Source organism: Heliangelus exortis, assembly GCF_036169615.1.
Source record: "Heliangelus exortis chromosome W unlocalized genomic scaffold, bHelExo1.hap1 SUPER_W_unloc_2, whole genome shotgun sequence".
Classification (NCBI taxonomy): Eukaryota; Metazoa; Chordata; class Aves; order Apodiformes; family Trochilidae; genus Heliangelus; species Heliangelus exortis.
Genome location: NW_027285919.1, coordinates 330,704 through 355,450, shown reverse-complemented (window position 1 = coordinate 355,450; position 24,747 = coordinate 330,704). Strand labels below are relative to the sequence as shown.

The following is a 24,747-nucleotide window of genomic DNA, read 5'->3' as shown; positions in this document are numbered from 1 at the left end:
CCCAGAAAGTGCTCGACAGCTCCTCTGACAGCACTGACTGGTACAGAGTGAAAGAACTGAGGGTCACATTATCACTTAGAGGAGCAATTCTTTCCCTAGCAAAGAAACAAAACAGGCCTAACAAAATCAGACAAACAAACAGCGATAAGAGGAATGTCCTGGGGCATTCCTAAATCCCTAGCCCAGAGCAAGGCTGATTAGAGGGATGGGATCAGAAGCATCCATCCCAGACTCTGAGGCACACACTCTTCTCAGACCACGCCACGCTTAATTCTGTCCCTGAGTTTTTACCCATCCCAGCAAAACTCCAGACTCTTTGTGTTTGTGAAGCCTGCAGGACCACAGATCACAAGCACTCTTCTAACCAGAGGCAGGAGGTGCAAAGCAGCCTCCATTCCTCAAGGTGGTACATGGGCTAAGATAGGGACACAGGTTGGGTTGCAGCCTGTGACTGCCTCCCAAACCCTTGACAGCTGAGGATAAAGACTGACCACATACTTTTTTTCCTCCCACAGAATGCTTTATGTCTTGTAGGTCCATACCAGACTCCTCATTCATTTCCAAAAAGGTGGCATGGCTAGTCCTTTTGGAGTGACCATGAGAAATACATTGTCATCTGTTTCATGAGAAATACATGAGAAATACAAGTGTGGTCTGTCACATCCCTTCACACCCAAAGAGTTCTATGACTTTATGATGGAACTTCTCTTGGTAGTCTAAACCCTTCACAAAGGTCACCTTGGGAGGTCCAGACTGTAGGGAAAGAACAAGAAGTTTTACCCCGAGGGTATCCTTGGGTTAGAGCTTTACCCAGAGGGGTTCTGGATCAGCCCAGGGTTTTGTTTTCAAGGCAAAGCCAGGGAGAGCAGAGAGAAAGCATAGAAGGTGTCTGGAAATGCTGGGGTGAGAGTTAGGTGGGAAAGCAGGAAGGGTGACAACAGCCTGAAGGGAAGGAGCTGCAGGCATGGACAGTGTAGGCCAGCCTGCAGGAGAGGTGGCCAAGGGCTCTGTCAAGGAGTGAGGTCATTGTCCCCTTGGCCATAGCAGTGTCCTGGGCCACCAAGGCTGGGGAGAGGAAACTTTCTCTTGAGGCTCTCAGGATCTGCCTTCCCAGGGCCTGGGGTCAGGGCTTGGCCTTTCTGCTGCATCCAACAAACCAAAGGCTTTTCTCAGCATTACAGCCACCAGCACAGGTCCTTTGCCTCCTGCAATCATGGCTTCCAGGGATCTGCTCTAACGAGGCCATGGGGAGGCTCTGGCAGGCTCAGGGGGGCCCATCAGTGTGTGAAGGTATTTTGGGTTTTGCTTCTGACTTTGACTTTATCAGAGATTTTTTTTTTTTGTTCTCTCAATATCTGAAGTTCATTTACTGGGCCTCAAAAGGCCACAGGAGCTGTTCATCTTTTGTTTTTTCCTTCATGTCTTCAAGACGTGTAGAGCTCCTTAGAGTTTTTAATTTTGTTCCCGGTGGATATCAGGAGGAAGATTTCAATGTGCACTTTTGCACTCTCAATTGAAAGGGAATATTTCATTATTTGTACTTCAGAGGAGAGGTTCTAGCAGCATTCTCCAAGTGATAATGACCCAGAGGGTCTCCTCAGGAGGTCTGCACCAGCAGGAGAAGCAGCTCCTTGAGGTCTGACCCTGGATGGACACCCTTGCTCCTCACCTCCCCAACCCCACCACTGCTCTCCTTGGCCCCTGGCACTTGCATCACTTCTCCTCCCATCAGACTTCTCCCCTGCTCTCTGCAGCTGGATGGTTCAGCTCCTTTGCACCAGCTCCCCCCTCTTTTCCTTAGAGAACGGCTGCACACGGGCACAGCAGGAGTTTTCCTCTCTGCAAACAAAGCAAAGCAAAGCATGATAAAGTTTCATGGCCAATCCAACACACTCCTCAACCATAGGCTAAGTACGAGCTGCCCCTCATGAGGTTGTTCCCATGTGCCCCTCTCCCCCCGGTTCCCCCCAGTGATGCTCGTGACCAAACCCCTCCTCCCCCTTTAGTTCCCCAATTAAAGTGCTGCCCAATTAATGCCGATTCACCGCCCTCTACTGAGGGCTCCAAAGCTGGAAATGAGGGCGTGGGGGGAATATTCAGAGAAATCAAATGGAGAGTAAAAAGGAAAATTGATTGAAATTAATAAAATTATATAATTGTAAATAGAATCTTAAAATAAAAGAATAAATAAATAAATGCATAAAATAATTACATAAATAATAAATAATTAAAATAAAAAAAAATAAAAATAAGTAAATTTAAAAAAATTATTAAATAAATTATAATAATTTAAAAAAAACGAGAAAGATATATATAATAATAAATATAAAAAATTATAGGAATAAATGATTATAAGTAACTCAAATAACAATAAATATTTATATAGAATAATACATATAATATATAATAACAAATATGAGATAAATTACGTAATAATAAATTAATAATAATAATTTAAATTATATAGTAATAAATATGAACATATAAAAATATAATACATAATACACATATAATGACTAAAAAACAATATTAATAATAATAATATATTATATATTATAAACATATACTATATAATATATATAGTATAGATATACTATATATGCTATATATATAGTACTATATATATGTAATAAATGAAAATATACAATGATAAGTAATAATGTTATTTTAAACTATATAATAAATAATGGTATACAGTATATAATAAATAAGGAATAAATAATAAAATAATATATATATTTTTAGAAAATAAATATAATAATATAAATAATAATACATAATAATGAATATTAATAAATAATAATATAAAATATTAAAATATAATAAAATAATTATTATAATATGATTTATTATAATATGATTTATCATATATTATATTTGTATATTTTTATGTATTATCTATTATCTATTTCGAATTATATATGATATATATTATATATTTATTATTATATATCATTATGTATTGTATATAACATATTATAAACATTACTATTATTATTAATATTATAAGTAATTCTAAAATATATAAGATTATAATATGCGGTATATAATGATAAATATAATAAATACAGTACAAACCAGAATAAACCAGTACAAACCAGCATAAATCAGTACAGATGAGAATAAACCAGTATAGAATCATAGAATCATAGAATCATAGAATCATAGAATAGGCTGGGTTGGAAGGGACCTCAGAGATCATCGGGTCCAACCCTTGATTAACTACCGCTGCAGTCACTAGACCATGGCACTGAGTGCCACATCCAGTCTCTTTTTAAATGTCTCCAGGGACGAAGAGTCCACTACCTCCCTGGGCAGCCCGTTCCAATGTCTGATCACCCTTTCCGTGAAAAAATTCTTTCTAATATCCAATCTGAACTTCCCCCGGCACAATTTAAGACCATGCCCTCTTGTCTTACTGAGAGTTACCTGGGAAAAGAGCCCAACCCCCGCCTGGCTCCATCCTCCTTTCAGGGAGTTGTAGAGAGCAATGAGGTCTCCCCTGAGCCTCCTCTTCTTCAGGCTGAACAGCCCCAGCTCCCTCAGCCTCTCTTCATAGGATCTGTGTTCGAGTCCCTTCACCAGCTTGGTTGCCCTCCTTTGGACCTGTTCGAGGACCTCAATATCCTTCTTGAACTGAGGGGCCCAGAACTGAACACAGTACTCAAGGTGTGGCCTTACCAGGGCTGAGTACAGGGGCAGAATCACCTCCTTGGACCTGCTGGTGACGCTGTTTCTGATACAGGCCAGGATGCCATTGGCCTTCTTGGCCACCTGGGCACACTGCTGGCTCATGTTCATCTTCCTGTCAATCCAGACTCCCAGGTCCCTCTCTCTCTGGCTGCTCTCCAACCACTCTGTGCCCAGCCTGTAGCGCTGCATGGGGTTGTTGTGGCCAAAATGCAGGACCCGGCACTTGGCCTTGTTGAAGCTCATCCCATTGGAGTCAGCCCATCTCTCCAGTCTGTCCAGGTCCCTCTGCAGAATCCTCCTGCCTTCCAGCTGATCAACACTTCTCCCCAGCTTGGTGTCATCAGCAAACTTGCTGATGATGGACTCAATTCCCTCATCCAAGTCATCAATGAAGATATTGAACAGGACTGGGCCCAGTACTGATCCCTGGGGGACACCGCTGGTGACCGGCCGCCAACTGGAAGCACCCCCATTCAGCACCACTCTCTGGGCCCGGCCCTCGAGCCAATTCTTAACCCAGTGCAGAGTACGCTTGTCCAAGCTGTGGGCTGCCAGCTTTCTCAGGAGGATGCTGTGGGAGACGGTGTCGAAGGCCTTGCCGAAGTCCAGATAGACCACATCCACAGCCTTCCCCTCATCCACCAGGCAGTCACCTGATCATAAAAGGAGATCAGGTTGGTCAGACAGGACCTGCCCTTCCTAAACCCGTGCTGGCTGGGTCTGATCCCCTGTCCATCCTGCAGGTGCTGTGTGATTGCCCCCAGGATGATCTTTTCCATAACCCTGCCAGGCACTGAGGTCAGGCTGACAGGCCTGTAGTTTCCCGGGTCTTCCTTCCGGCCCTTCTTGTGGATTGGCGTGACATTGGCCAACTTCCAGTCATCTGGGATGTCCCCAGTGAGCCAGGATTTCTGGTAGATGATAGAGAGAGGCTTGGCGAGCTCTTCTGCCAGCTCTCTCATCACCCTTGGGTGGATCCCATCTGGTCCCATAGACTTGTGGGGATCCAAGCAGCCCAGTAGATCACTGACAGTTTCCTTCTGGATTGCAGGGGGGGGTGTTTAGATTCTTGTCTCCTATAGGCTCCAGAAGTCAGCTGTCCTCAGGATAGCCCGTTTTACTGTTAAAAACTGAGGCAAAGAAGGTGTTAAATACCTCAGCCTTTTCTTCGTCTTTGACAATTACATTCCCATCCATGTCCATTAAAGAATGAATGTTTTCCTTGCCCCTCCTTTTGCTACTGATGTATCTGTAGAAGGACTTCTTGTTATCCTTCACGGAGGTGGCGAGATTTAGTTCTACCAGTCTATACTGGTATAAACCAGTATAAACCAGTATAAACCAGTATAGACCAGTACAGACCAGAATAAACCAGTATCAAACAGTATAGACCAGTATAAACCTACATAAACCAGGATAGACCAGTATAAGCATTATAAACTAGTATAGACCAGTATAGACCATAATAACCAGTATAAACCAGTATAACTAGTATAAAACAGTATATACCAATATAGACCAATATAGACCAGTTTTACCAGTAAAACCAGTATAAAGCTATATAGACCTTTATAGACGAGTATAGACCAGTATAAACCACTATAACCAGTATAGACCAATATAACCAGTATAAACGAATATAAGCCGTATAAACCAGTATAGACCAGTATATCCCAGTAGAAACCAGTATAATCACTATAACGAGTATAAACCAGTATAGACCTTTATAGACCAGTATAACTAGTATAGAGCAGTATAGACCAGTACAAACAGTATACACCACTAGAAACCAGGAAAAACCAGTATACACCAGTAGAAACCAGTATAGGAAGTATAGACCAATATAACAGTACAACCTAATATAAACAGTATAAACCAGTATAGACCAGTATAGACCAGTTTAATTAGTAAAACCAGTATAAACCTATATAGACCTGTATAGACCAGTATAGACCAGTATAGACCAGTATAAGCCAGTATAACCAGTGTAGACCGGTATAACCAGTGTAAAAGAATATAAGCAGTATAAATGAGTACTGACCAGTATAGGCCAGTATAAACCTGTATAAACCAATAGAAACCAGTATAACCACTATAACGACTATAAACCGGTATAGACCTGTATAGACCAGTATAACCAGTATAGAGCAGCATAGACCAGTACAAACTCGTATAGACCATTATAAACCAATATAAACCAGTATAGCCCAGCATAGCCAGTATAAATGAATATAAGCAGTATAAACCAGTATAGACCAGTATAAGCCAGTAGAAACCAGTACAAGCCAGTATAAATTAGTATAAACAAGTATAACCAGTATAGACCAGTACAAACCACTATGGACCAGTGTAGACCAGTATAAACTGTATAGACCAGTATAAACCTGTATAAACCAGTATAGACCAGTATAACCAGTATAAACCAGTATAGACCAGTTTAAGCAGTATAAACCAGTGTAACCAACATAAACCAGTATAGACCTGTAAAGACCAGTATAAACCAGTATAGACCCGTATAAACCTTTATAAACCAGTATAAACCATTATAGACCAAGATAAACCTGTAAAACCAGTATAAACCATTATGACCAGTATAGACCAGTATTGAACATTATAACCAGTAAAGACCAATATAGACCAGTATAAACTAGTATAAACCAGTATAAACCCGTATCGACCAGTATAACCAGGATAGACCTGTATAAACCAGTATAAACCAGTATAGACCAGTATAGACCAGTAAAAACCAGTACAGACCAATACAACCACGATAAACCAGTATAACCAGTATAGACCAGTATCGACCACTAAAAACCAGTACAGACCTGGACAGGCCAGAATAAACCAGTATAACCAGTATAGACCAGTACAGACCAGTATAAATCAATTATAAATCAATATAAACCGGTATAAACCAGTATAGACCAGTATAAACCAGTATAGACCAGTTTAGGCCAGTATAGACCAGTTTAGGCCAGTATAGACCAGTTTTACCAGTATAAACCTGTGTAACCAGTATAGACAAGTATACACCAGTTTAACGAGTATATACCAGTATAGAGCAGTACAGACTACTATAGACCAGTATAGACCAGTATAAACAGTATATACCAGTACAACCAGTACAACCAATATAGACCAGTACAGACCTGTATAGAGCACTATATCCAGTATAAATGAATATGAGGTACTAACCAGTATAGACCAGCATAGGCCAGTATAAACCAGTATAACCATTATTACCAGTATAAACCAGTATAGACCTGCATCGACCAGTATAACCAGTAGAGAGCAGTATAGACCAGTACAAAGCAGTACAGACCACTGTTAACCAGTAAACCAGTATAGACCAGTATGAACCATTATAACCACTATAACCAGTATAAACCAGTATAGACCAGTATAGACCAGTACAGACCAGTATAAACCAGTATAACCACTACAGACCAGTGTAAACCGGTACAGACCAGTACAAACCAGTACAGATGAGTATAAACCAGTATAAGTACTATACACCATTATAGGCCAGTTAAACCAGTACAGGCCAGTACACACCAGTATAAACCAGTCCCTCCCCATCCCAGTTTCTCCCACTTGACTTCCAACGGGTCCCAGTCCCTCCCAGTTGACCCCAATCCCCTCCCAGTCTCTCCCAGTCCCTCCCAGTTGACTCCAAATCCCTCCCACCAATGAGAGCAATGTTGTGTTTGGGGAGGTGAGGAACAATCTTCTCCATGAAGCGTTGGATCTCAAAGGTTTCTCCTCACTGTCCAGCCCTCTTTCAGAGACCCTCTGCACCAATACCAGTTGAATATACAATTCTGAAGTGAAAACCAGTAAAACAGAACTTTTTAAAAAACCTTTTTTGATGCTCTTTGTAATCTTCCTCCAAAATGGACCCTCTCCAATTTGCTGCGTGAGTCTTGAACACTAAAAACACCACAGGGTGACTCGCGGCTGCTCGGTACTGTAATGGGCCCCCTGGTGCCAGAGACTGAGCCCATGAGTACTGACAGGAGACTGAAAAAAAAACGGTTTTAAAAGTTAAAGCCAAAAAAAAACCCAAATTATTTTGAAGTATTTTGAAGCATTGGTTGGCCCCTTTGGGTCCCGTTACTGGCAAAGCCTCCCCAGAAACTTGTTAGAGAAGGTCACTGGAGGCCATGATTGCAGGGAGACAAAGGTTCTGTAAAGGTGGCTCTGAAGCCACAGGTATTTCTTTATTTGTTTGTTTCTGTATTTATTTATTTATTTATTTTATGGATCAGTCAGGCCAAACTCTGAACCCCAGGCAATAGGAAGGCAGAGCCCATCCCTCACTTGTGGGTCAGGATTCTTCTGGGGGCCATGGGGCATGACGATGAGCAATAAAAACTGTAGGAAAAATGCAGAACACCTCCCAACTACCCCAAAAAGGGGTGAGGAACATACCAAGTGCAGAGTGCCTGGTGCACTTCTGCCTGGTGGTGGTGATCCAGTGACCATTTCTAAAGTCACCTTTCCAGACACAGACTGTCCAGACAAAGGCCATTCCCATTCCTCTCCAATTGTCCCCTTCTCCTACTCTTTGCTCATTCAGATGCCTCTCCCCTGGGTGCTGCTTTGAGCAGCAGGTTGTTCAAAGCTCGCCTGTCTTTCAGCAGCCTGATTGTCTCTTTAGCCACCTCTCTCATGATGATCACATCTCTCTTTTCCCATCTGTCTCTCTAAACCATTTCCCATCAGATTCTTCTTCACTTTCTCTGTGTGACTTTTCTTGGCTGGCACAAAGGAAAACTCCTGCTGTGCCCGTGTGCAGTCAGTTCTCTGAGGAGAGCAGGTGGGAGGTGGTGCAGTGGAGCTGTAACCTCCAGCTGCAGAGAGGAGAGGAGAAGTCTGATGCAAGGACCAGGGATGGAAGTCCAAGGACGGGCATGAAAGGAATGGTGGGGCTGGGGAGGTGAGAAGTAAAGTTGCCCACACGGTGTCAGCCCTCAGGGAGCTTCTATCACCTCTTCTCTAAAATGAAAATCATGAGATCATCTCTTAAAATATTAAAGGAGAACAAAACAAGAAACTAAAAAACCCCCCAGAATCAGTTTTCATTAATCACAGTAGGAAATGTTCCTTCTTAACTGCAGTATGAAAACCTCTCCAATTAGCTGTACAAGTCTTGAAGATGTGAAGAATATCCCATGGAGAGCCATGGCCCTTTAGTGCTCTCTGTATTTCACTGAGCCCCAGGGTGTGTTTGGTGCTGAGTCCATGATCCTCAGGTGCTGAGAGATGAATGAACAAACTGCTCCAGAAGTCAGAATGGAACCTGAAAGTACCTTGAAGCACTGATTGGCCCCACTGAGAGCCTTTGCTGCCAGAGCCTCCCCATGGCCTTGTTAGAGCAGATCACTGGAGGCCATGATTGCAGGGAGGCAAAAATTCTGTATAGGTGGCTCTGAAAGCAAGGATTTTTCATTATTTATTTATGTATTCATGAAGCATTGAGGACAAACTCTGACCTCCAGTCAATGGGAAGGCAGAGCCCATGGCTCACTTGTAGGTCAGGACTCTTCCTACGGACAGTACAGTATGAAAATGTGTAATAAATATTCTGACATGTCTTGACCTCCCCAAGAAGGGGAAAGGAAGTCCAGAGCATCAGGACAAAATTACTCCTGGTAGACCATGGTGGTTGAGGCAGCTGCCATGTCTGAGGTGACAAAGCCCTTGGTCCTGCTGGGCCTTTCAGCCTTCCAGAGCCCTTGGCCATCTCTCCTGCAGGCTGCCCTACTGTAGCAAGACAAACCTTTTTTAGGGCACAGCGCTCCAAGGTCCAAACAGGTGTTCCAGCAGAAACACATGAATAGTGCTCTGAGTCTGATGCTCTCAGGGCTGACTAGCCTGAATCAGTGCTACTGCTCTGAAAGTGGCCAGCCTCTGGCTTCCTCAGGTGTGAGCTTTATTGGCCCCCTAATCCTGCTCATGCGCAGTAGGGGCCCGCCCTAATCAGGCACAGGTGGGCTTAACACGAGGTCATGCCCACTACCTGGCAATTAGTGCCACCTGGTTGCCTCATTTCACTACACCCTACACTGTCCATGCCTGTAGCTCCTTCTTTAAGCTGCTTTAAAGAGGCTTTAAACTGAAGGAGAAGGAGGGATTGCAATGATCACCCCTACAACTGATCTGGGATTAAACCAGTCCTGCTGACCCCGGGAGTCAAGCCTGGACTTTCCCAGGGCTGCCCTGAAGCCTTGGTGGTGACGTGAGAGTTATTGGGGGCGAGGGGGGAGGAACATGGTACGATTTTTCTATGTATTTTTATATATTTAGTATTTTTTCCTTTTTATCATTACTGTTTCATTAAAGCTGTGAAGTTTAGTTTCCAACCCATAAGTCTCTCTCCCTTATTCTCTCTCCTTTCTTTATCAGGGGGGGGAGGGGCATTAATACAGAGATTTTGTCATTTGGTTAATTGGTGGCCCAGCATTGAACCCTGACAGATTTATTGGCGCCCAACATGGGGCTTTAAGCTAATTAGCTCAAGCCCAGTTCAAATTTCAACTCATTTATATGAAAAGTTTGAATTTTGAGTCCAGTGGGAGGATACCCAGATTGCTCCGCTGAGTGGGAATCAAACAATTTTCTTTGGAAATTTCACAGGGTTGGAAATTAAACCAATCATGCTGCACCTTTGGTTCTCAGGGTGTGTGATCTGTGGCTTTTTATCTGGGATTAGTGTTGCTCTGTGGTTCATTCCTGGTAAGAGCTGCTTAAGAACCGTAGTTGTGGTATGGTCTTTAAGAGTGTGTACATGGTACAATGGTTTTTCACACAGCTAGGAGATACACATAGGATACACATTTCATGCCCATTGGACATATCCCTATAAAGAGGAAATAGACTGCCCACAGGTCAAAGCACCCACACTGGGACAAGCTCTCAGGTATCTGAAAGAATTGGCTGTACGAGATGTGATCTATACCATGATGAGACTGTAGATCCTTATCACATGCCATGCCCTAAGCCTGTGAGGCAAAGGTTTGTGCATGCTGCACCATCCCCATCTAACCCTACACTATCAGTAATGTTATAGATTCCAGCCTGGGCCATGGCCAAGGTGAGTCCCTGTCAGGGGCAGACCCTGGATTTGTCCTTCTGGTATGTCCTGAGGCTCCTGCCCATCCGAGCTCCCCTCCTGTGCCCTTTCCCTGAGCACAGAGCCCTGCAGACCCCTTCAGTACAGACTCAGGCACAGAGGGTGTTGAGTCCCTCAGCCCAGCTCTGCTGCTGGTATCAAATCCCCACCTGTCCCTTCTCTGGCTTCCCACGGGGAGTTTCTGACCCCACTGAAACCTCCCACCCTCAACTGAAAAGGTCATCCTGGGATGCTCTCCCATTGTCCCACGGGTGAATAATTCACACAGATGTTAGAAATGACTTTGGATTAATTTTTATTTTTTGGGTTTTGAATTGTTCCTATAACAACCTGGCCATTCATGGCCTAGAAATGCCAATTCTTTCTTTGTATGGAAGTGTTGGGGACCAGGTCAGATTCCAATATGGTCCCTCAGGGGTCTATAACAGGACCAGTCCTGTTCAATATCTTCACCAGTGACACAGAGAGTGGCATCACGTGCACCCTCAGGGAGTTTGAAAGTGACACCATGCTGAGTGGGTCACGTGAGACACTGGAAGGACAGGATGTCAAGTAGAGCAGATGGTTTTAGTTAGTGGAAAATCAAGGACTCTGAGTAAGTGTTAGAACAAATCTTAAAACAGAACCCGGTGAGACAAAGACCAGACATTTGTGAGTTTTAGCAATACATATCTAAACATTAATAAGGAACATAACCATGAATGACAAGAAAAAAAGAGGGAACGGTAAACCCAATAGTTACAGACAAAAACCAAACAATCAAATCCCCCCCCCTAAATAAACAAAAGAAGGCAATAAGATATTGTGAGACTCATTTGTGGAGATCGGTGATGAATTTTTCATTGTTGAAAGATGTCAATGGAATAATTTTACAGAGAGAACCCTTGAGCTCCTGGTTCCTCATGCTGTAGATGAGGGGATTCACTGCTGGAGGAACCACTGAGTACAGAACTGCCATTGCCAAGTCCAGGGATCGGGAGGAGTAGAGGGGGGCTTCAGATAGGCAAAGATGGCTGTGCTGATGAACAGGGAGACCACGGCCAGGTGAGGGAGGCACATGGAAAAGGCTTTGTGCCTTCCCTGCTCAGAGGGGATCCTCAGCACAGCCCTGAAGATCTCCACATAGGACACCACGATGAAAACAAAACACCCAAATGATAGACATACACTGACCAGAAGAAGCCCAATTTCCCTGCGGTAGGAGTGTGAGCAGGAGAGCTTGAGGATCTGGGGGATTTCACAGAAGAACTGGTCCAGGGCATTGCCCTGGCAGAGGGGCAGGGAAAATGTATTGGCTGTGTGCAGCAGAGCAGTGAGAAACCCAGTGCCCCAGGCAGCTGCTGCCATGTGGACACAAGCTCTGCTGCCCAGGAGGGTCCCGTAGTGCAGGGGTTTCCAGATGGCCATGTAGCGATCGTAGGACATGATGGTCAGGAAATAAAACTCTGCTGTGATGAAGAATAAAAGGAACAAGAACTGTGCAGCACATGCCTTGTAGGAGATGTCCATGTTGTTCCCGAGGGAATTGGCCATGGCTTTGGGCAGAGTGGTGGAGATGGATCCCAGGTCGAGGAGGGAGAGGTTGAGGAGGAAGGAGTACATGGGGGTGTGGAGGTGGTGGTCACAGGCGATGCTGGTGATGATGAGGCCGTTGCCCAGGAGGGCAGCCAGGTAGATGCCCAGGAAGAACCAGAAGTGCAAGAGCTGCAGCTCCCGCCTGTCTGCAAATGCCAGGAGGAGGAACTGCCTGATGGAGCTGCTGTTGGACATCTGCTGCTTTTAAAAGCATGGAGAGCTGTTTGAGGAGGAAACACAAAAATTTAGGAGATGATTCTCTGAAAAATGAGACCCATTTCCCATTCCAAATCTCCATCCTACACACACACACTTTTTCTTCCCTAAAGCCCATGGCTACAACCCTGCTTGTTGATGTTTGTGTCTGCAGCAGGGACTCTGTTCACTGGCTGCCAAGGAGTTTTCCCAGCCCTGCAATGGGGGCTTCATGGGAATGGAGGGGACAGGGACCAATATCAGAGTAGAAATTATTCATATGCAATCATTGGTGCTGCCAAAGTCTTGCATGTTCTGTGCTCTCTGCATAAAAGAGCCCGCAAAACAGAAGGCAGTTTGAGAGGTTTGTTTTTTCTAGCTCCCCCCATCTCCTCTGGGGAGTGTTCTTGGGGATCAGAACCCCTCAGCATTGCTGCAGCACTGAGGCAGAACAGAGTGAGCAAAGAGCATTGCCTGCAGCTGCATGCAGAGAAGGGGGAGCTGGGCTGTGTCTCTGCCTCTCCCTGCTGAGAGCAGAGGGACTCAGCTCAGAGCACTCGGTGTCTGACCCTTTCTCAAGGTCTCAGCACCCCGTTTCCAGCCCAGGACTCACGAGGCTCATTGTGCCCCCTGGAAGGCAGCTCCCAGCTTGGACAGACAGCCCAAGGAGACAGCCCAGGGATGGAATGAGGGCATCTGATGAAGGGAGGTCAGCTCCCTGCCCAGCCTCACTCAGACTGCACTGCCCAGAGCTTCCCAGGGCAGAGCACAGCTGGACACCTCCTTGCCCAAAACCATCTGCATGGCAGGAGCCCCAAGAGCTGTGCCTGCAGCTGAAACTCCCGCTCCCAGCCTGACACCAACAGCAAGAGCAACTGAGGGGGGCATGGAGAGAGGCAGAGGAAAGGCACTCAGGAAAGCCTTTCCCTCCCCCAGCCCTGCACAACCCCTCCCAGATGGTGATAATGCCTGGCAGGCACCTCCAGCCCCTGGGCAGGGGGAGGTGGGCACATGGCAGCACAGATGCACTTCAGCTCTGCTGTGAGCAGATGGAGGAGGAGGTGCCCAACACCAGAGACCTCATGCGCTGCCTGAGGGCTGTGCTGTCACACAGACCCTGATGGAGCTAGGAAGCTGATGCTGGATGTATGTGTAGGGTATCTGAGCAGGTATGAAAGCACTGGCTGAGGTTCCTAGAACACAGGAGGGTGATGGTGTAGGGACTCACAGCCCCTGATCTCACCTCCCCATATTAGGTTCTATCCCACCCTAACAACACAGAAAATTACAGCCTGACAAAAGCCAAGTTCTCAATACAAATCTCTGCCCTGACTTTGCCTATGAAAATCCCTTCAAAAATATTCTGGTGTGATCTGGATATGTGAGCATTGCTGACCCACAGAAACGTCATAAAACCAGAAGGACCCTGCGCTGTGCTCCCTGTCTCCTGCCAGCCACAGCTTCTGCCAGCACCAGGGAGCTCCCCGGGCAGGCTGAGAGCTGCCCCTGGCAGGCAGGCAGGCAGCAGAGTCCCTGCCCCAGCACACAGCCCCTGGGCTGCAGGACCCTGCTCTGAAGGACAGCCCTGGCCACCCCTGCCTGCACACACCCCCTCAGCCCCTGCAGCCATCCCCAGCAGAAGGCAGCCCCATGGCCTCTCCCTCTGACGCTGCTCCAGGACAGCCCTGCTCTGCCAAACCTTTTCCTCCTGCCCACCAAAATCCTCCAGAGGGATCCCAGCTGCTGTGGCCCAGGCTGCCAGCTGGAGAAGGAAGACCCCCTCCAGGAAGCCCAGCTTCACTGCCCTGCAGCCAGAGACTCACCATGGCAGAGGCTGGGAAGATTTCTCTCTCCCCCAGCCCAGGCAGCTCTCAGCTCTCCTCCCAGCCCAGGCTGCCTTTCTTCTCTCTCTCCCTCCTCTCTCTGCCCTGCCCTGCTGCCTGCAGGCAGTGCCCTCAGCCCTGCTGCACTCTGCAGAGGAGCTGCTCCTGCCCAGAGCTCTCTCTCTGCAGCACTCTCTGCTTGCCAGCAGCTCTCTCAGGCTCAGGAGCCCGGCCCAGCAGCACAGGACCAGCGCCAGACTTGGCCACTTGCTCAACTCTCTCGGGGCTCCCTCCAGCTCTTCCTGGGGCTCCCAGGAACCCAATGGAACACACACTGAAGTCATGGCTCATGTCCCCTCCCTCCCTCCTTTCCAGCACAGCCACTTCCCTCTAGAGACACAACCTCTGCTTCTCCCACTCTCCCACTGGACACCCAGGCAGTGCCAGGGGGAACCTCTTTTCCCTCCTCTTCCCACACAGCCACAGGTGACACTGGAGGTGCCAGGGCTGCTCCAACCTCAGTCAGGGCAGCTGCTCAATTGAGTGGCCAAGCACAGCCCTGGGGGGCTACAGGAAATGTCAGGGCACTCCAGCACAACCACCTGCTGCTGGCACAACAGCACAGGACTGTCACATCCCATGGCCTGACCCAGACAACAGCCAAAGGAGATTCCATCTCCCAGGCCAGTGCTTCCCTTTCAGGGAAAAGTTACCCTCTGAGGGTAAACAAGGAGTGACAGCCTCCTGACACCATGCGAGTACCCCTTGATCAGATTAAGATGAAATGAAATATTTCTCTACAGTCAAAACATCAATTCTGTTGCTCTAAGAATTGAAGTTTATTTTCAAGTAATTTTTCGGGAACACAAATCACAAGTATGCATGAAAATAGATATTATAAAAGCACAAAATTAGATACTTCAATGTTCAGGTTGTGCAATCACAAGGGCTGATTTCTTGGATCACAAAAACCACATACTCAAATGACATCTCAAGACAGTGCAATCCCCTCACCCCATGAGTCCACATGTCACAAGGCATGATGATATCATAAGGGAATATCATAAGGCAATGATATCATGATGGCTACAAGCTTAGCTTCTTCACTCCAGCTTCTTCAGTTCAAGAGGTGCACTTTACAAATTGATGTCTTTTAGGACACTAAAAGGGCATTCCAAATGAGAGACTTCTTTGTGGCATTACGTGCACTAACATTATTCACTATGAAGGGTGATCACAAACTTCACGACAGTAGAGCATAAAAAAACCAAATAAGAATGGAAAACTTACACAAATGCAGCACAGATAAAAATACAAAGAGAACTCATAACTAATTTTGTCTCAGTTTTGCTCCTTCTGCAGATTTCAGCAACAGTTATTTATCCCATTATCTTCTCTCATGGATTAGTTTTCCATAGTAATTACATTCCATTATCACATGTATCATTGCCATACACACACCTACCTATGTTATTCAGCTAGTAAATGTCCATGAGACTCCATTAAACTATTGCTCATACTTTTCTACAACTTCTGTACTTCTACTTCTGTAAAACCATTGCATATATGTTTCTATAAACTACTACTTCTATTTCTATAAATCTACTGCTTCACAAGAAATGAATCAATCAAGCAGGGAAGATGTTCTGGAGCTTTTCTTCCAGGTTCTTGTCTACTGAGCTGTCACCAGCTTGTTCCATCCTCATGAGAAACCATTCCAGATGTAATTCTCTTATTTCAGGAGACAGCTGACAGATGCCTTACTGCAGGATGCTCGAGGTGTCCCATCACATCACCCCTGGTGTCACAGAGGTTTCAGGAGAGCTCATGAAGCATCCCTCCTGACAGGCAAGGAGCAGTAACACTCCTCTGAAGAGCTGTGCCAGCTCCTGGAGTCTGCAGGCATCTACAAGGTGGTGAAGGGTCTGGAGAAGAAGTGCTCTGAGGAGAGACTGAGGGAATTGGGAATGTGCAGTTTGGAGAAGATGAGGCTGAGAGGAGAGCTTCTTGCTCTCTCCAACTCCCTGACAGGAGGTTGTGTTGAGGTGGGTGCTGGCCTCTTCTTTCAAGTGAACAATGAGAGGACAAGAGGACATGGCCTGAAGTTGCACCAGGGGAGGTTTAGGAGGAAGAATTTCTTTTCTGAGAGAGTCGTTAGGTGTTGGACTGGTCAGCCCAGGAAGGTGGTAGAATCACCATCCCTGGAAGGATTTAAAAACCATGTAGTAGAGATGATCCTGCTCTGCTGCTGTCAGCATTGCCCTGCAGTCTGCTGCCTCCCTCTTCTACTGCTCCCTCAGCTGCACGCCCAGCCTGGTGTGCAGGAAAAGTGTCCAGGATCCCATCCTGCCACATCCCTTTAGGAGGGTGTCATAATTGGAAATATTTCCTGTTTTTTCCTTATTTGGAAAAAAGCCTTCATGACGCTGAAACAAATATTAGAAGTCAAATTTTGGATGGGTCATGAAGTGGTTCCTGAGCTGACTGCATTTTGTTTTCCACAAGAAGATGAAGAAAGGATCATTGGTGTGATGGAGCTTGGAAAATGAGGGCAACTTGACCCTTCATACTTGGTGATGGCTGTGCTGGGTCAGGTAATGACAGATGAAATCTAATTTCCAGTAAAATCTTATCTTGCACTGGGTGTAGCTTTAATGTTTTTCACTGGTATGGAGGCGTTGATGGTTCTTCAAAGTGTGGCTTTTCCTGAAGCTCTTCCCACACTCAGGACACTTGTAGGGACGTTCACCCCTATGGATCTGTAGGTGTCGGGTGAGATTCGAGCTGGCTGTGAAGCTCTTCCCACAGTCAGGACACTTGTAGGGACGTTCACCCCTATGGATCCGTAGGTGTTGGGTGAGATTCGAGCTGGCTGTGAAGCCTTTCCCACAGTGGGGACACGTGTAGGGTTTTTCCCCAGTGTGGACATGTTGGTGATTAATCCAAGAGGTGCTGTTGTTGAAGGCTTTCCCACAGTGAGTGCAGGGATACAACTTCTCTCCTGTATGGATGCGGTGATGGCGTGATAAAGAGGAACTCCGGGAAAAAACCTTCCCACACTCCAGACACCTATAGGGTCTCCCTCCCATGTGGATGCGGTGATGCTGTGATAAATGGGAACTTTGGGCAAACTCCTTACCACACTCCAGACACTTAAAGGGTTTCTCACCTGTATGGATGCGGTGATGCCGTGATAATGCAGAACTCTGGGTAAACTCCTTCCCACACTCCAGACACTTATAGGGTCTCCCTCCCGTATGGATCCGTTGATGCTGTGATAAATGGGAACTTTGGGCAAACTCCTTCCCACACTCCAGACACTTATAGGGTTTCTCTCCTGTGTGGATGCGGCGATGCTGTGATAAATTGGATCTCCGGGAAAACTCCTTCCCACAATCCAGACACTTATAGGGTTTCTCTCCCGTGTGGATGCGGCAATGCTTTGATAAATTGGAACTGCAGTTAAACTCCTTCCCACACTCAGAACATTTAAAGGGTTTCTCACCCGTATGGATCCGTTGATGCTTGATGAAAGCTGATCTCCACCGAAAATCTTTCCCGCAGTCAGGGCAGGTGTAGGACATGGTGCCTGTGTGATGGTGTCACCGTTGGACCAGATCCGAACTGTCGCTAAACCGTCCCCCGCAGTCAGGACACCTCTGGGGTCTCTAACCCTGAAGGATTTTCTGATGGTGGAGATGGGCTGAGCGGATCCTAAACCTTCTCCTGCATTGCTCGCCAGTGTCAAATTTTAATCCTGGATGGATTCAATTATTTTTATCCAAAATCACACTTTGACTGAAAGCTTTCCTTTTCCTTAAGGCACCCAGTGAGGTGCCTTTGAGGGTCTCCAGCTGAAGCCCCCAAACCATTGGGATGACTTTGGGATCCCCTATCACAGCCCTGCAAACCAGAAGGAGTTGGGAATCCCCGGATGTAGTGGGGGGAGACCCAATCACAGCTCCTCCACCATCCTTAAAAAGTTGAGGGTCACCAATCCCACCACCCTCACCCCAGGGATAAGTTTAGTTCCCCCCTCTCACCCATCCTCCTCCATCCCCCATCTTGTGCTGCTCGCCCCCAGTTTGGGCAGTTCTGGGATAACCACCCCCCTCCCATCACCTCCCATCACCTTTCGGTACCTGCAGGGGGGGCACAGCCCAGGCTGGTGGGGAGGGGGGGCGATGCTCTGGTGCTCACCAGTTGAGGGGTCCTGGCTGCGGGGTGGGGGGTGTGGGTGCAGTCCCAATGTGAAGGAGCAAAACCTCCTGGGAGCTGCAGTGCAATCACGGGAAATGCGGGGGGAGGAAGAAATGGTGGGAAGGGGCCTGGGGGGGAGGGACCTGACCTGGGGATGAGGTTGGAAGTTGGAAGGGGGAGGGACACTAGGGTTGTGTTCTGGGGGGTTGGGGACATCAGGCTTGTGGCATGGGCCACATGGGAGGGGACACATCAGAGCTGGGTGGTGCTGACCCAACCTCAACACAAAGCCCACAGGCCCTGGAGATAAGAGGCTGTTAATTCACTGCTTTCAGGTGTAAACTCGGGGAGAATGACCAGCCCAGTGGGTACTGCCCTGAGGGTTCTTTCTTATCCTTCACTTCCACTTCAGGCTCATCTTGTTTCTAATCCTGGGCAGAATTCACTCTAAAATATATTTTTTCTGTTCAGAGCAGCTCAAGTTTTTGGAGGCTTCAGACTCCAACTAAACCAGAGCAAGGGAGATCAGAAGTGCTGTGTTGGGTTCTCTCCTGCGGACAATGAGGGATACATGTGACCATGGGCTAAAATCCAGGGCAGCTGCTCTGACCTGGCCAACCCCAGTGTTCCACAGTATGATCACAAACTGTCTCTTTTCAATGCAACCCTTGGGGCTCCATTCCTTCTCTATTTTCCCTCCAAGGGGTTTTCCAGTGATTAAAAACTTTGTAAACTGCAAGGCTTGTTCAGAGTGGTATGAGCTTTGGGGATGATCGCCTGGTACCCCCTTCATCACTTTCAAAGGTTACACATTTTATCACAAAATAACCAAATGAGGAGGGATGAGGAGGGACTTTTGACAAGGGCTTGGAGTGATCAGACAATGGGAAAATTGTTTCAGATTTGAAGAGCAATGATTGACTTGATATCTGAGGAAGAAATTCTTTTCTGTGAGGGAGAGGAGAAACTGCATGAGGTTGCCCAGAGAATCTCTGGCTGCCCCATCCCTGGAAGTGTTCAAGGCAAGGTTGGAATGGGCTTAGAGCATCCTGGTGATTCATGGTTCTACATGAACACAACAAGGGAAGGTTATGGGATGTGTAAAATACCCCCATGAGTCTCAAAGGGGGATTTGTTGTTGAAAGGAAAGGGTTTACAGCCACAAAAGTTATTCCAGGCTTAAAAACCTGAAGGGCTGGTGTAATGGAGGTGGGGTGGAGGGAATGGGAGGGCACACTTCCTGACCTGATCACAAAACAAAGACCTCAGGAGCCTGGAGATAAGAAGCTGTTGAATCAGTGCTTTCAGGTGTAAATGAGGAGGACAATGACCAAGGCAGCCTTTACTGCCCTGAAGGTTCTTCTGTGTCTTTGGTCTGCACAGCAAACCCTAAAGACTTCTCCAAAGGCCCTTCAGGCTTTGGGGAAATGTCTCCTGGAACCTTTTCTGGACAGATCTTAATAAACGAAATATCTGCACTCTGGCTGGGGATTGGTTTTTGAATCAGGAGACAACTGACAGAAGCCTGACTGCAGGCTGCTGGAGGCATCCTGTCTCATGACCCACGGTGTCACAGAGGTTTCAGGAGAGCTCATGAAGCATCCCTCCTGACAGGCAAGGAGCAGTAATGCTCCTCTGAAGAGCTGTGCCAGCTCCTGGGCTCTACAGCCAGGCAGAAACACCCGTGCCCCACGCTCCCCAGGCTCCCTGGCAGCAGGACTGAGCAGCCACCAGAAACTCTGCCTGAACAGAACCACGGGGGTTTGGGGAGAAAAGCCTCAGAATCAGCTCCTCAGACACCAGAGCTTTTGCCAGCTGTGCTACTCGAGCATTTCAAGCACACCCAATCCAAACACAGCTGTCACAGCAGCCACAGTGCCTCTGCCATCTACATCTTCAAGCAGGGGAAAGGAACCGCTCTGAGAGCTGCAGGGCAGAGGAGAGGGGCAGCTGAGAGCAGTCCCCGAGGGGAGAGCAGTGCTGGAGCAGTGACACCTTCCCCTCTGGGGAAAGGAGAGAGGAGAAGGGAGAGAGACGGAGGGGCTGGAAACTCAACTGCACAGCTGGCATGGAACAGCCCTGCTGGAAAGGAAAAGAAAGAAATGTAGACACAGAGAGACAAAAGCCATCTCACCTTCCTGCCCCTTGCCACAGCTATGCTCACGTTGCTCAAATGTGACTTTTTCTAAAGATTCATGTGTTTCATTTAATAACAGACATCACGCTGATACAGGGTGTTCCAGGGCTGCAGATCCCTATCTGCCCCTCCGTGCTCCTCCATGGGCTGCAGGGGACAGCTGCCCTCTCCTCACAGCCTGCAGGGGAACTTCTGGTCTGGCCCTTCCTTCATTCACTGACCTTGGAGTCTTGTGGAGGGCTGGGAGCAGGCTTCCACCTCCTTCTCCGTGGACATCTTGGGCATTTTCTGCCACAGATATTGCATGGTCACCCCGGGGCAGCTGCTGACTCCTGAGGGAGGTGCTCACCCGGTAATGGGCACCCCAGGTCTCCACACCCCTTATATACCCCCATGGTCACCATGGTCACCCCCATGAAAATGGTGTCCAGGCACCAGACCCTGCATCACAAAGCCCTGATGGTGACTGTGGAGACTCCCAGGCCTGGAACTGGCTAGGAATGTGTCACAGAATTGTGGAATGGGTTGGGTTGGAAGCATTAAAGATCATCTAGTTCCAACTCCTCCCACTAAACTGAAGCCAACCCTGCCCCTATCCCCATGGAACTCACTGTGAGCAGTAGAGGGTTATCCTGGAAGTGCCCAAAGGGTGGGTCTGGGCATGGTGGAGCTTTTCCTCACAGTGGGAAACAGCTTGAGCAAGAAAGAATGGCCCAAAGTGCAGCTGGGGATGCCTGGAGTGGAGAGCAGAAGGAAGAAATGTCACTGCAAGGGCCATGCTGGGGATCACCACATCCCCCAGAAGGAGCCAGGATCAGCCCAAGGCTCTGTGTGCCAAGGCAGAGGCAGGGAGGACACAGAGATGTCAGGAGAGGAAGGGGACAGCAAGGTGGGGCAGGCGGCTGAAGGAGCAGAGCCTGCAGGGCAAGAGGCACAGGGGATGGGACAGCCCAGGACAGACTGTGCTGGAGATGAGAGAGGGCAAAGGTGTGGAAAAGCTGGAGGCACACTTGGCAGAGCCAAGCTCTCCATGCCTTTGCTGCTGGCTCTTGTCTCTGTCCCTGATGGCCATGGGGAGACAAGTGGAGCTTCCAGCAGCACTGGGGCTCAGGGCCTCCTTGACCATGTGCAGGAGGCTGGCTGGGAGGTGCCGGGCCATAGTCCTGCCCTTAGCATTGCCCATCTGCACATGCCAGTGCTGCCAGGAGAGCCCTGAGGGCTGAGGGAGGGACAGGATCTCCCTCCCTTGCCAGGGGCTGGGGCTCAGGGCTGGCACCTTTGGGGAATGGGCTCAGGGCTGGGCCCTTTGCAGTCCTGACACACAGCCAGGCTTCCTCAGCACCAGAGCCACCTGCACCTTCCTTTTCCCCACCTGCCATCACTGCCTCCTGCTTCCTGCTCCCCCCACACCCTGCAGGGGACGCTGCTTTCTCAGGGCTGTCCCTCAGGGGGACCCAGGCACACACCAAGAAACTTTGGAAACTTTGGACTTGGACTTGCTTGTGGAGAAAGAAGCTTCTGCAGCTTCCTCTCCTTGCCTCTTGAGCAATTGTCATGGGCTCAGCATCAACCCCCCAGAGGGCTCCTGACAGCTGTGAGCTGGGCTCCTGGGATGGAGGGAGCTGCTGGCAAGTGGGCATTGCTGCAGAGAGACAGCTCTGGGCAGGAGCAGCTCCTCTGCAGAGCGCAGCAGGGCTGAGGGCACTGCCAGGGTATCTGGGGGAGATGAGCAAGGCAGAGAGAGCTTCAAGGGGGTGAAGATGGAGGGGGTGAGTGCCAGCTGAGTGGAGGAGAACCTTCCCAGCTTCTGCCATGGTGAGTGTCTGGTGCAGGGCAGTGAAGCTGGTGCAGTTGCTGGAGGCATCTCCTAAAGCTGCAGAGCCAGAGCTGCTGGGAGCTGTAAGGGGGGAAGGGGCTGGAGGTGGAAGGGGAATTGTGAAGAGGAGGGAGTGGGTGTGTGCAGGCAGGGTTGCCCAGGGCTGTCCTTCAGAGCAGGGTCCTGCCTGCCAGGGGCTGTGTGCTGGGGCAGGGACTCTGCTGCCTGCCTGCCTGCCAGGGGCAGCTCTCAGCCTGCCCGGGGAGCTCCCTGGTGCTGGCAGAAGCTGTGGCTGGCAGGAGACAGGGAGCACAGGGCAGGCTCCTGGTGCTGGGGAGAGAGGGATGAATTGCTCAGGGCTGCTCACAGCTCCAGCTGATGCCCAGCATATTTCTGAGGGGACTTTTCAGGAGTCCCTTCAGGGCAGGGCTTTCCTGCTCCAGTCTGGGCTCCCCTCAGGCTCTGCTTCCACTTGTCTCTCCAGGGCATGGAAAGCTCTTTCTGCACTCTGCAGAAGGCACACAGACCCCAGTTCTCCTCAGCCCTTGTCTGAGCTGCTCCTGAGCCCCTGCACAGTCAGTGATGCCCCTGGATAGGTCCTGCTGCTGCCAGGAGGGGTCTGCAGGGCAGAGCTGAGCACTCAGTGGGTGGAATGGGGGCTGTAAGCACTGACAGGGAGGAGAGCTGGGGACAGAGAAAGAGCTGCAGGCAGCAGAGATGGGCAGGGATGGAGAGGGAACTGCTGCCTGGAAGATGATGGCAGGGGGGATTCCTGCCCCTCCCAGCCATCCCCTGCAGAGCTGCTGCCCTCCCTAGAGCTAAACCCTGCTCTCTGTCACACAGCACAGTCCCCTAGCCCTTCAGGTCGTGGGCACTGAATTCTGAGGATCCCTCCAGCAGCCCTCTCCGCCACCAGAGAGGAGAAACGCTGGAGTCTCTGCCTGTGTCTCCCTGTCCCGACTCTCTTGGCAGCAGAACTTTGGCAGGTTCCCCTCTTGCCCCTGCTGCTGCTGCCCTTGTTCTTCCCCTGGTTTTTGCTGGGCTGGGGGGTGAGGATTTGGGTGCAGCTCAGACACTGATGCTGCAGGTCCTGTCCGGCTGCTGCATCCATGGAGGAAAAGCATCCAAACTTACTCAAATTTGGGGATGTGGGATTGGGTTCAGCCCACCCTCCCATCAATATACCCCACCTTTGGGGTCTTTGCCTCTTTGTGCAGCTGAGAGCAGGACTGATGGACAGAGCGGCTGTCCTCACTCTGCACTAAGGGACAGTCCCTTTTTCTTCTCAGCACCCTCAAGGTTTTAGATGTAAAGAAGAAATACCAGGGGCTTCAGCATTATAATATTCCCCATGTGTTTTTGAGAAACTGGACCAGACCAAATCATGTTGAATCCCTTCAGCTTTGCTCTGCTGGCTGGTGGTGTATTGTCCTGACAATGCTGAAAATCTCTTGTATCTTAACATTGGATTTAATTTCAGATCAACATTTCCTTTTTCTATTAATTCCTGTAGGGCAAGACTGACTCCTGCAGAGCCCAGAGTTCAGACCCTGCTCTGAGTGACACTGTAAGCCAGCACCAACTACAGCTAGTGAATGTACTAATTAATATCTTCATTAGTGACAGGGATGGTAGGATCAAGTGAATCCTCCTCAAATTTGCAGGTGACACCAAGCTCAGGGGCTGAGTTGATTCACTTGAGGGTAGGGATAACAACCAGAGGGACCTGGACAGGTTTGAGGACTAGGTCTGTGCAGACCTCATGAAGTTCAACAAGGCCAAGTGTTGCGGCGAGCCCTTCTCTCGGGGACTTGGTTCTTCTCAGGAGCTCTCTTGCCGTCTCTCTCCCCAGGCATCTCTCGGCATCTTCTCTCTGCTTCTGGGAGCATGCCTTTTATTTTGCCCTTCAGCCCCGCCCATTTCCGGCTGGGGCAGGCCCTAATTATTGGGCACAGCTGGGCCTGAGCTCCCAGTTCATTATCAGTGACACCTGGTGACTTGTGGTTCTCACTACATTTCCCCCCTTTTTGTTGTTTGTTGAAAAATAAACTTCATTTTTTCAATAATTTACAATTAATTCACAATAATTTATGATTAATTTAAACATTTCATTATTTTACATTACGGCCTCACATTTTTAATAATTTACAAACATTTTGTTATTTTTCATTTT

The 24,747-nt window shown here is 48.3% G+C and overlaps 1 protein-coding gene, 1 long non-coding RNA gene and 1 pseudogene across 3 annotated transcripts in view; 1 reads left to right on the top strand and 2 right to left on the bottom strand.

Annotated features, from left to right (window-relative positions):
- The window catches only part of LOC139790612 (uncharacterized), a 301,741-nt gene that overhangs the window by 172,433 nt on the left and 104,561 nt on the right, over positions 1 to 24,747 (top strand). The window lies entirely within an intron of this gene.
- Positions 11,640 to 12,686, bottom strand: LOC139790551 (olfactory receptor 14A16-like; annotated as a pseudogene).
- On the bottom strand, positions 16,734 to 18,174 carry LOC139790578 (zinc finger protein 383-like). The gene is made up of 2 exons (XM_071732446.1): positions 17,591 to 18,174; positions 16,734 to 17,422 (listed from the first exon to the last, which is right to left on the bottom strand). Exons 1-2 carry the CDS (start codon positions 18,003 to 18,005, stop codon positions 17,073 to 17,075), a joined length of 765 nt encoding a protein of 254 aa, XP_071588547.1. The 5' UTR covers positions 18,006 to 18,174; the 3' UTR covers positions 16,734 to 17,072.